We start from the raw sequence: 12,165 nt of genomic DNA, 5'->3' as shown, positions 1-12,165 counted from the left end.
CACTTCCGCATTCTGCATGGGAGATATTAATGCCGTTCTCTTCGGGTCATTCCTATGTGTGTGGACGCGTGATGAAAAGATGCATGCTCCATTCAAGTCGCGTTTTCTCATGGAAGGATTGTCTTGATTTTATTATGCGTGTATTCTCCTCACTGTGGCCTTTTCTCAGTTCTACCATGGCCACTTGGCTTGCCAAGCCAAGTCTAGAGTAAAGCCATGAATGGGCAATTCCGTTTCTTTCATCATCTTTTTATCTGTAATCAATCATCCAATCAAGTCCAACAAAATGCTGAAATTTCTATTCGAATTAACCCACTTCTCACGTAATCTCCCAAACCATAGCCACCCTTCATCTATAAAAGCCCCTCCATGCATCCATCTCCAAGACACCGCATTAGCCCAAACCCATAAGAATTCTAAATACTTCGATTCTGATCATCTGATTCATTCAACATCAAAATGCGCTTCAACACCACCCTCCCAATTCTCATCCCTCTCCTCCTCACCCTCCTCTTTACCTCCACCCATGCAGCCACCTTCGACATCCTCAACAAATGCACCTACACCGTCTGGGCAGCCGCCTCCCCTGGCGGCGGACGGAGACTTGACTCCGGCCAGTCCTGGACAATCACCGTCAAGCCCGGCACCACCAATGCTCGCATCTGGGGCCGAACCTCATGCACCTTCGACGCCAATGGGCGTGGCAAATGCAAAACTGGTGACTGCAATGGCCTCCTCAATTGCCAGGGCTACGGTTCACCCCCAAACACCCTCGCCGAATTCGCTCTAAACCAGCCCAATAACCTTGACTACATCGACATCTCCCTTGTCGATGGCTTCAACATCCCCATGGGCTTCAGCCCCACCACCAGCGCCTGCCGCGGCATCCAGTGCTCCGCTAACATCAATGGGCAATGCCCCAGTGAGTTGAAGGCCCCCGATGGATGCAACAACCCGTGTACAGTGTTCAAGACCAATAATTACTGTTGCACTAATGGACCTGGAAGCTGTGGTCCGACCACATACTCCAAATTCTTCAAGGACAGGTGCCCAGATGCTTATAGCTATCCTCAGGATGATAAAACCAGCTTGTTCACCTGTCCTTCTGGTGTCAACTACAAGGTCACGTTTTGCCCTTGAAAGTTGGAACTCATTTTCCTTCACTTTCTTGGTGAATGAAAAGAGTACAAGACACCCAGGAAAGTTCTAGTTTTCAGCCTAAAGAATAATAAATTTGTGCACGTAATGATAGTATTGTGCGCATGTGATGTGATAATCAGTCTGTAATGTGATTCCAGTGAAAAATAAATGAAGAAGCCTAGTTACTCATTTTCACCTTGGATGAAACTTGTCAACCTATTTAACTTCTTTAACAAAAACATAGTTTTTGGGTTCAACCTCCATAATACAAAATCCTTCATTATTTTTTGGCCTCATTTATTTATTTATTTATTTATTTATTATAAAAATAACTCTTTCTTTTAAAATACACATGTAAATACTTGAAATAGTTAAGAACATTTATGTTAAAAATTGATTACTCTTCAAACAAAAACATGGAAGAGGTTAAATTCATAAATATGAGGACGATTTCATCCCTTTTAACTAATTAATTCTTAAATGAATTACATAATGTATTACTTGTTTAATAATTTGATAATATTTGAATTTATATTTTTAATATGATTATTATTCATATCAGGTTTAGATTAACTTATATAATAGAAAGCTTAGGCTTTAACACTATACTAATATAACCATCTTACACAAATTGCCACCCCATTTGTTGTTGGGACTGGTTGGAGGAACACACCTAACCCAGCCCACCAAATTTGCAACTGGATGGCTTGAAATTTATGCCCATGATGTCGGCCCAATTTATATTAATGAGCCCAAACCCATCAGCATACACTTTATGAAGGACACGAAATCCAAATAGGTTGATATGAAACGAACCCCTATAAAGAAAAAGCCAGCAAATCCCAAACTGAAATTCAGAATTGAATATGTGAGAATCTTTCAATTTCCAACAACACCCGACAGCGGCCCATACTGATATAGGCTGTCTTCAAGCAGAATAATTTTTTTTTTTACTACTGGATCTGAAATAAGTAGTGGATGCCTGAACAGGCCCAATAGATTCCTTCGACACCCGACAATAATCTACGAATCAAACAGGTTTCTAATTTGAGTACAGATCTAATAAAATAATTAATAATTCTTTTTTCTTTTCTGTAAAATAAAAAAGGAATTTTGAGCTTGAAAATTTTTTCATATTAAATCTAAGCAGTCAATAATATTTCAAAGAAATGTTTTTTTTTTTTTAATAATAAAGATTAATTTACTAGTTTAGGGATAATAAATAAACTATATTTATTGAAGCCCGATCCAAGCTTCAGTGACAAGGGTGATAAAACAATACTTTTATAAATCTAAAGAGTAATCATGAATACCTCTAAAATCATAATAAAATCAATTTAAAATTATTAATTAGATTTTATATTTTTAAAAAGAGTTAAATTTCTTATAAATTAATAAAGCTTAGTTTCAAGGACAAGTGTTAGGAGATGTGTGATAAAAAAAATTAAAAAAAAACCCAAGTGGGAATAAGATTTTTAATATTTTTTAAATGTTTTCATAAAATTATTATGAAAATCGTAATTATTGGATCTTTGATAGTCGTATTTGAGAGACTAAATTAAATCTTTTATAATATTCAATTATTATTATTTGAATGATTTATCCATTTTATTTAAAAGTAGTATATTGTTACACCCTAATAATAATTATAAAAATTAAATAATATTTTTAATAATTGAGAAATTATTTTCAAATTTATAATAATTTATGAAGTTTTAATTGAAAAAAAACATTTTTAATTAGATTTATCCGATTTGAAAGTAAATTTTAAGAGAATTTCTAAATTTTGTATTTGAATTGGAAGTTATTAAACTTCTCACCAATTAACATAAATTTAAAAGTAATTTTTTAACTATCATGTTTTATAAATCTTTGTGTAAAAGTTTTCCAATCAAACCTTTTGACTTTAGACCTGCGTGGGATTGAAAGATGTCCCACACACACCACGCGGCATCAAACTACTTGATATTAATCTTGATCTTATCCTCGCCAAATAGGAGGCTATGATTCCATATTTCCATTACACTCTGTCACGGACCACGGCCACCTTCCCAAATCCCCAGATCAACAAAAACCAGCACTCCATGCCTCGGTACCTGGGCACAAAAAGTCAAAGCAGCCGCCTCCATAAAATAAGTGGGAAACTGATCGACACATGGCATCCTGGCCTGGACTGCAGAGCAGAGGATCATCCCCAAACTTTTATCCTCACGAGGAGCCGCCTGTACTTTAATGAGACGTGCCTTTATTTGCACCAAGCCAAAACGCAGCGTTTCCTCTATATAAACCCCCTGGTCTCATTGATGAGGCACAAGCCAAAATACACCACACCTGACATCTATACTCCTATGTTCAGCTCCAAGCTTCCCAGTATGAGCGATTTGCGCATCCTCTTTATCTTCTTCCTCTGCTTCATCTCCTCCATCCATGCAGCCACCTTCCAAATCACCAACCAGTGTTCTTACACCGTCTGGGCAGCTGCCTCTCCCGGTGGTGGCCGCCGCCTGGACCGCGGCCAAAGCTGGACCCTCAACGTGCCCGCTGGCACCAAAATGGCCCGAATCTGGGGTCGAACCAACTGCCACTTCGATGCCAGTGGTCGTGGCCGGTGCGATACCGGTGACTGTGGCGGCGTCCTGAACTGTCAAGGCTGGGGTTCTCCACCAAACACACTAGCAGAATACGCCTTGAACCAATTTGGTAACAAGGATTTTTTCGATATATCCCTCGTTGACGGGTTCAACATCCCTATGGACTTCAGCCCCACCAGCGGCGGGTGCCGTGGAATCAAGTGCACGGCGAATATCAACGGGCAATGCCCGCAGGCGTTGAAAGCTCCGGGAGGGTGCAATAACCCGTGTACCGTGTTCAAGACTCCGCAGTACTGCTGCAACAATATTAAATGTGGACCGACAGATTATTCGAGATTTTTCAAGACCAGGTGCCCAGATGCGTACAGTTATCCTCAGGATGATCCCACAAGCACATTTACATGCCCTGGTGGAACCAACTATAGGGTTGTGTTCTGCCCTAGAGGCTCTTCCAACAATATTTTTCCTCTGGAGATGTATGGAAGTGATAGTGAGGAGTAAAGGGTCTTCAAAATCCGAGTGAAATAAAGCATGTGTGTCAACCCTCCTCAATTATCTATCAGTACTAGTAGGTTGTCCAGCATAATGTTACAGTTCTATGAACTTGTAGCTTTCTTTTCATCTGTAGCTTTCATGATCTCCATGAGATGGAAGGTGAAAAGACAATAACGGAAAATTAGTCGTATATCCTGTTTAGTGTCGTGTTTGTTTGTCTTGAATGAAAATAGGCGATGTGGGATAACGTTGTTTGACTTAATGATTGCCTGGTTCAACCTACTTACAGGTGGACCATTCCAGTAAGACGAGTTTGGCTGAATATTGAGGGCCCACAGAAAGAAAATTTGGAAAAATTAAATGAACACGTTCACCAAACATATATCTTTCCTCCACTACTTTTTTCTCATCGGATTCTGACAGCTCCACTTAGTCGCACAAAAAATCGCAAAATCCCTATTATGAAGCTCCATACTAGGGAATACCTTATACCATTTATTGCACCTTGTGATGATCATGTAAAACCATGGAATCTAGAACCCTGAACCCTGCCATCTACACCAATATTTCACGAAATCTAATCATCCTATCAAGGAGTTTGGGACTGCAAATTTGTAACCATGGTGAGATGTGACCCAGTCCAACTTAGTTGAATGGGCCGCATTTGGGTCGCAGTCTCATGCTTGAAGTTAAGGCCTCCTAGGGCCCAACTTATACATGGTATCAACTAATCCTCCTATCTTTTATTTATTTATTATTTTTTTCTCCCATAATTTTTTTTTAAAAAAATAGAAAATCATGTATGGATACACTTCTTATTTTTCACTTTTAAAATTAGAAAATAATAAAAACTTTTATATAAAATATAATGGCCCTTACATAAAAATATAAACAAACCTTGTCACCTTGATTTTTTTTTTTTTTAATATTTTTTAAAATCATTATCTTTTTAGGATAAGTCAAGAGCTCTTACATTTTATATATGGATTAATATCATTTTTTATTTTAAAAATAAAAAATAAAAAGTGTATATGATATCAAGTATCACATTTCCTTGATTAAGATATATTCTTTATAAAGACTTTCTTATTTTATTTATATTTCCTCCTTATATTTCTATATTATGATATGTTTTTTTTTAATTATTATTACTATGTATATGTATGTTTAATAATTAAACAATTGGCTTTTTATATGAAATATTGTTATATAATAAAAAAAATATTAATTCTTTCTCATTATTTTCTCTTATTAGAATATTGGGTAGGTTACGAAATCACTTAATTTTCTTACATTTTTTTGTCTTCTTTTTATTTGAATTTTTTTTTATAATTTTTATAAATAAGTGTTTTTCTTACTCCATAGGTTCTATTTACTAATATACAAAACTCCAAGTGTAATCTATGTCAACTTTCTCTGTTGGCATGATGTGTTGACTTTGACTTTTGATTTCTTTTAATGTAATAAAAGTGTTCATAGACTAATCGTCCAATATTATTATTATGTGATTGAGGGGGTGTCTCCATAATTTTATATTGTAAAGTAGATAAAGCTAAAGGGAATTATCGTAAATATGCATTATTTAAAAAATATAAATAAAAAGAAAATCAAATAAAAAAATATTTTTTTATGAAGAGTACATTTTAAAGAAAATAATTCTTATTTTATGTATTGGGATAATACCTATCTCACATTATTTAAAAATACTTTTACGTGTATTTTAGTCTTAAATAACATTATTTTGGATTTAAAGTATATTTGTTAGTAAAATAATATACGATCCTCATGTGAATTATGTTGGTATGAGTGACAATCCTTACACTTATAATTGTTTCGGTAAAATGAAAATTATTATTTTTAAATTCACTTAAAAGATAACTTTTTTGGGTTGTACTTTGATCATATTTTGTAAAGAGAGCATGTTTACCTAAATCGCCTTTTGAAGTCGTTGGATTAAAATATTCCTTAGCTTTAGCTCTCAGTCATTATTTTATAATTAGTAGCTATCATTTTCTCATTTAATATTGATTAATCATCACCTCAGTTTTTCAAAACACGTGCCACGTAACCAAAGAATTTATGGAAGCAACCGCGTATGATGGGTCGGCTCATTGAAGCAACCGCGTCCAACGTTTTCGGATTCGGATCCGAACCATAGTCCGGTTCGGTTCAATTCACAGCAGGTTGACTTCCACTTTTTTATACTGTTGAGATATTATAAATGCTTTCCTTATATCATTTTTTCCTTATATCATTTAGTGTTGAGATATTAGGAATGTTTAGATATTAGGAAAGTTGAGATATTAGGAAAATTGAAATATTAAGATATTAGTTGTTATTTCCTTATATTATTCTTTCTCATTCTTAGAATGGTAATTACCCTCTATATATACTCTGTACATTAACGAATGAAATAATAAATGAAAAAAACTACAATTTATCAATTTGAAGACATACGTGCTATAAATCTTATGTCGCACGTAATGATTGTATTGTGCGCATGTGATGTGATAATCAGTCCATAATGTGATTCTGATGAAAAATAAATGAAGAAGCCTAGTTACTCATTTTCACCTTGGATGAAACTTGTCAACCTATTTAACTTCTTTAACAAAAACATAGTTTTTGGGTTCAACCTCCATAATACAAAACCCTTCATTATTTTTTTGGCCTCATTTTGATAAAAATGGTCTCTTTTTTTTATTTATAAAAATAACTCTTTCTTTTAAAACACACATGTAAATACTTGAAATAATTAAAGCCATTTATGTCAAAAATTAATTACTCTTCAAACAAAAACATGGGAAAGGTTAAATTCATAAATATGGGGACTATTTCATCCCTTTTAACTAATTAATTCTTAAATGTATTACTTGTTTAATAATTTGATAATATTTGAATTTATATTTTTAATATGATTATTATTCATATCGGGATTAGATTAACTTATATAATAGAAAGCTTAGGCTTTACACTATACTAATATAACCATCTTACACAAATTGCCACCCCATTTGTTGTTGGGACTGGTTGGAGGAACACACCTAACCCATCCAGCCCACCAAATTTGCAACTGGATGGCTTGAAATTTAGGCCCATGATGTCGGCCCAATTTATATTAATGAGCCCAAACCCATCAGTATACACTTTATGAAGGACATGAAATCCAAATAGGCTGATATGAAACGAACCCCTATAAAGAAAAAGCCAGCAAATCCCAAACTGAAATTCAGAATTGAATATGTGAGAACCTTTCAATTTCCAACAACACCCGACAGCGGCCCATACTGATATAGGCTGTCTTCAAGCAGAATAATTTTTTTTTTTACTACTAGATCTGAAATAAGTAGTGGAAGCCTGAACAGGCCCAATAGATTCCTTCGACACCCGACAATAATCTACGAATCAAACAGGTTTCTAATTTGAGTACAGATCTAATAAACTAATTAATAATTCTTTTTTCTTTTCTGTAAAATAAAAAAGGACTTTTGAGCTTGAAATTTTTTTCAGATTAAATCTAAGCGGTCAATAATATTTCAAAGAAATGTTTTTTTTTTTAATAATAAAGATTAATTTACTAGTTTAGGGATCATAAATAAACTATATTTATTGAAGCCCGATCCAAGCTTCAGGGACAAGGGTGATAAAACAATACTTTTATAAATCTAAAGAGTAATCATGAATACCTCTAAAATCATAATAAAATCAATTTAAAATTATTATTTAGATTTTGTATTTTTAAAAAGAGTTAAATTTCTTATAAATTAATAAAGCTTGGTTTCAAGGACAAGTGTTAGGAGACCATGTGTGATAAATTAATAAAAAAATTCCAAGTGGAATAAGATTTTTAATATTCTTTTAAATGTTATCATAAAATTATTATGAAAATCGTAATTATTGGATCTTTGATAGTCGTAGATATAATTAAATCTTTTATAATATTCAATCATTATTATTTGAATGATTTATCCATTTTATTTAAGAGTCGTATAGTGTTACACCCTAATAATAATTATAAAAATTATTTAATATTTTTAATAATTGAGAAATTATTTTTAAATTTATAATAATTTGTGAAGTTTTAATTGAAAAAAAAAGCATTTTTAATTAGATTTATCCGATTTGAAAGTAAATTTTAAGAGAATTTCTAAATTTTGTATTTGAATTGGAAGTTGCCTATTTTAAAAACAAATTTTTATTAAACTTCTCACCAATTAACATAAATTTAAAAGTAATTTTTTAACTATCATGTTTTATAAATCTTTGTGTAAAAGTTTTCCAATCAAACTTTGACTTTAGACCTGAGTGGGATACACACCACGCGGCATCAAACTACTTAATATTAATCTTGATCTTATCCCCGCCACATAGGAGGCTATGATTCCATATTTCCATTACACTCTGTCATGGACCACGGCCACCTTCCCAAACCCCCAGATCAACAAAAACCAGCACTCCATGCCTCGGTACCGGGGCACAAAAAGTCAAAGTAGCCACCTCCATAAAATAAGTGGGAAACTGATCGACACATGGCATCCTCACGAGAAAAGTAGAGACGGGCCTTTATTTGCACCAAGCCAAAACGCAGCGTTTCCTCTATATAAACCCCCTAGTCTCATTGATGAGGCACAAGCCAAAATACACCACACCTGACATCTATACTCCTATGTTCAGCTCCAAGCTTCCCAGTATGAGCGACTTGCGCATCCTCTTTATCTTCTTCCTCTGCTTCATCTCCTCCATCCATGCAGCCACCTTCCAAATCACCAACCAGTGTTCTTACACCGTCTGGGCAGCTGCCTCTCCCGGTGGTGGCCGCCGCCTGGACCGCGGCCAAAGCTGGACCCTCAACGTGCCCGCTGGCACCAAAATGGCCCGAATCTGGGGTCGAACCAACTGCCACTTCGATGCCAGTGGTCGTGGCAGGTGCGATACCGGTGACTGTGGCGGCGTCCTGAACTGTCAAGGCTGGGGTTCTCCACCAAACACACTGGCAGAATACGCCTTGAACCAGTTTGGCAACAAGGATTTTTTCGATATATCTCTCGTTGATGGGTTCAACATCCCTATGGACTTCAGCCCCACCAGCGGCGGGTGCCGTGGAATCAAGTGCACGGCGAATATCAACGGGCAATGCCCGCAGGCGTTGAAAGCTTCGGGAGGGTGCAATAACCCGTGTACCGTGTTCAAGACTCCGCAGTACTGCTGCAACAATATTAAATGTGGACCGACAGATTATTCGAGATTTTTCAAGACCAGGTGCCCAGATGCGTACAGTTATCCTCAGGATGATCCCACAAGCACATTTACATGCCCTGGTGGAGCCAACTATAGAGTTGTGTTCTGCCCCACAGGCTCTTCCAACAATATTTTTCCTCTGGAGATGTATGGAAGTGATAGTGAGGAGTAAAGGGTCTTCAAAATCCGAGTGAAATAAGGCATGTGTGTGAGCCCTCCTCAATTATCTCAGTACTACTAGGTTTTCCAGCATAATGTTACAGTTCTATGGACTAGTAGCTTTCTTTTCATCTGTAGCTTTCATGATCTCCATGAGATGGAAGGTGAAAAGACAATAAAGGAAAAAAAAGTGGTGTAAAGATGACTGTTTAGTGTCGTGTTTGTTGGTCTTGAATGAAAATAGGCGACGTGGGATAACGTTGTTTGTTAATGAGTGCCTGGTTCAACCTATTTACAGGTGGACCATTCCAGTAAGACGAGTTTGGCTGAATATTGAGGGCCCACAGAAAGAAAATTTGGAAAAATTAAATGAACACGTTCAAAACACATCGATTAATTAATGTTTAGTCGGTGCAACTTTTTACCCAACCTTTTTAATTGGAAAAGTCTTCTTATCCATATATCTTTCCTCCACTACTTTTTTGAATTGAAAAAGTCTTCTTATCCATATATCTTTCCTCCCCTACTTTTTTTCTCATCGGATTCTTACAACTCTTTCGTTTTTTTTATTTTTTTTAAATAATTTATTTTCTGAGATGTCATGACTTATTATAAATTTTTTATTAAATAAAAAAATTAAAATAGATAATTTTTTTAAATAAAAAATAATATATTGATTTTTATTTTATTTTTTAATACTTAATTAAAATAAAACATTATAAAATAAATAATTTAATATTTAATATTATTAAGTATTAAAATTCTATTTAGAATTAAGTAAAAAAACAAATATCAGCACAAAAAATGGCAAAATCCCTATTATGAAACCCCATACTAAGGAATACCGTATACCATTTATTGCACCTTGTGATGATCACGTAAAACCATGGAATCTAGAACCCTGAACCCTGCCATCTACACCAATATTTCACAAAATCTAATCATCCTATCAAGGAGTTTAGAACTGCAAATTTGTAACCATGGTGAGATGTGGCCCAATCCAACTTTGCTGAATGGGCCGCATTTGGGTCGCAGGCTCATGGTTGGAGTTAAGGCCTCCTAGGGCCCAACTTATACATTTTATCAACTAATTCTCCTATCTTTTATTTATTTATTATTTTTTTCCCATAATTTTTTATAAAAAAAATAGAAAATCATGTATGGATACACTTCTTATTTTTCACTTTTAAAATTAGAAAATAATAAAAACTTTTATATAAAATATAATGACCCTTACATTAAAATATAAACAAACCTTGTCACCTTTATTTTTTTTTTTAATATTTTTTAAAACCGTTATCTTTTTAGGATAAGTCAAGAGCTCTGACATTTTATATATGGATTAATATCATTTTTTATTTTAAAAATAAAAGTGTATATGATATCAAGTATCACATTTCCTTAGTTAAGATATATTCTTTATAAAGACTTTCTTATTTTATTTATATTTCCTCCTTATATTTCTATATTATGATATGTTTTTTTAATTATTATTACTATGTATATGTATGTTTAATAATTAAACAATTGGCTTTTATATGAAATATTGTTATATAATAAAAAAATATTAATTCTTTCTCATTATTTTCTCTTATTAGAATATTGGGTAGATTACGATATCACTTAATTTTCTTACATTTTTTTTGTCTTCTTTTTATTTGAATTTTTTTATAATTCTTATAAATAAGTGTTTTTCTTACTCCATAACGTCTATTTACTAGTATACAAAACTCCAAGTGTAATTTTTAGCCTGATGTGTTGACTTTGACTTTTGATTTCTTTTAATGTAATAAAAGTGCTCATAGACTAATTGTCCAATATTATTATTGCGTGATTGAAAAGGTGTCTCCATAATTTTATTTGCAAAGTAGATAAAGCTAATGGGAAATGACGTAAACATGCACTATTTAAAAAATATAAATAAAAAAATAAAATATAAAAATCATTTTTATGAAAAATATATTTTTTTAAAAATAATTCTCGTTGGGATAATACCTACCTCATATTACCTTAAAATACTTTTATGTGTATTTTGGTCTTAAATAACATTATTTTGGATTTAAAGTACATTTATTAGTAAAATAATATACCATCCTCATGTGAAATCCTTGTACTTATAATCGTTTTAATGGGTAAAATGAAAATTACCTTTTTTTTAAATACACTTGAAAAATAACTTTTTTTGGGTTGTACTTTGATTCTTTGATCATATTTTGTAAAGATCGCATGTTTACCTAAATCGCCTTTTGAAGTCGTTGGATTAAAATATTCCTTAGCTTTAGCTCTCAGTCATTATTTTATAATTAGTAGCTATCATTTTCTCATTTAATATTGATTAATCATCACCTCAGTTTTTCAAAACACGTGCCACGTAACCAAAGAATTTATGGAAGCAACCGCGTATGATGGGTCGGCTCATTGAAGCAACCGCGTCCAACGTTTTCGGATTCGGATCCGAACCATAGTCCGGTTCGGTTCAATTCACAGCGGGTTGACTTCCACTTTTTCATACGTGCTATAAATCTTATGTCATGATCATCTT

General features: G+C 33.8%; 3 protein-coding genes across 3 annotated transcripts; all 3 read left to right on the top strand.

Annotated features, from left to right (window-relative positions):
* The first annotated feature begins 382 nt into the window (after nt 1–382).
* Nucleotides 383–1,342, top strand: LOC117926665 (thaumatin-like protein 1). Its single transcript, XM_034845864.1, has one exon. It carries the CDS (start codon nt 460–462, stop codon nt 1,138–1,140), a length of 681 nt encoding a protein of 226 aa, XP_034701755.1. The 5' UTR covers nt 383–459; the 3' UTR covers nt 1,141–1,342.
* Nucleotides 1,343–3,458: 2,116 nt separating this feature from the next.
* LOC117933657 (protein P21-like) lies at nt 3,459–4,532 on the top strand. Its single transcript, XM_034855138.1, has one exon. It carries the CDS (start codon nt 3,489–3,491, stop codon nt 4,230–4,232), a length of 744 nt encoding a protein of 247 aa, XP_034711029.1. The 5' UTR covers nt 3,459–3,488; the 3' UTR covers nt 4,233–4,532.
* A 4,300-nt stretch (nt 4,533–8,832) lies between these two features.
* On the top strand, nt 8,833–9,993 carry LOC117933652 (protein P21-like). The gene has a single exon (XM_034855129.1). It carries the CDS (start codon nt 8,848–8,850, stop codon nt 9,634–9,636), a length of 789 nt encoding a protein of 262 aa, XP_034711020.1. The 5' UTR covers nt 8,833–8,847; the 3' UTR covers nt 9,637–9,993.
* The last annotated feature ends 2,172 nt before the right edge of the window (nt 9,994–12,165 follow it).

Source organism: Vitis riparia, chromosome 2, assembly GCF_004353265.1.
Source record: "Vitis riparia cultivar Riparia Gloire de Montpellier isolate 1030 chromosome 2, EGFV_Vit.rip_1.0, whole genome shotgun sequence".
NCBI classification, from domain to species: domain Eukaryota; kingdom Viridiplantae; phylum Streptophyta; class Magnoliopsida; order Vitales; family Vitaceae; genus Vitis; species Vitis riparia.
This window is presented reverse-complemented; position numbering and strand designations above follow the sequence as displayed.

Excerpts from the sequence above, each read along its gene's own strand:
- LOC117933652 (XM_034855129.1), top strand. The coding sequence starts at position 8,848 with ATGAGGCACAAGCCAAAATACACCACACCTGACATCTATACTCCTATG.
- LOC117926665 (XM_034845864.1), top strand. The coding sequence starts at position 460 with ATGCGCTTCAACACCACCCTCCCAATTCTCATCCCTCTCCTCCTCACC.
- LOC117933657 (XM_034855138.1), top strand. The coding sequence starts at position 3,489 with ATGTTCAGCTCCAAGCTTCCCAGTATGAGCGATTTGCGCATCCTCTTT.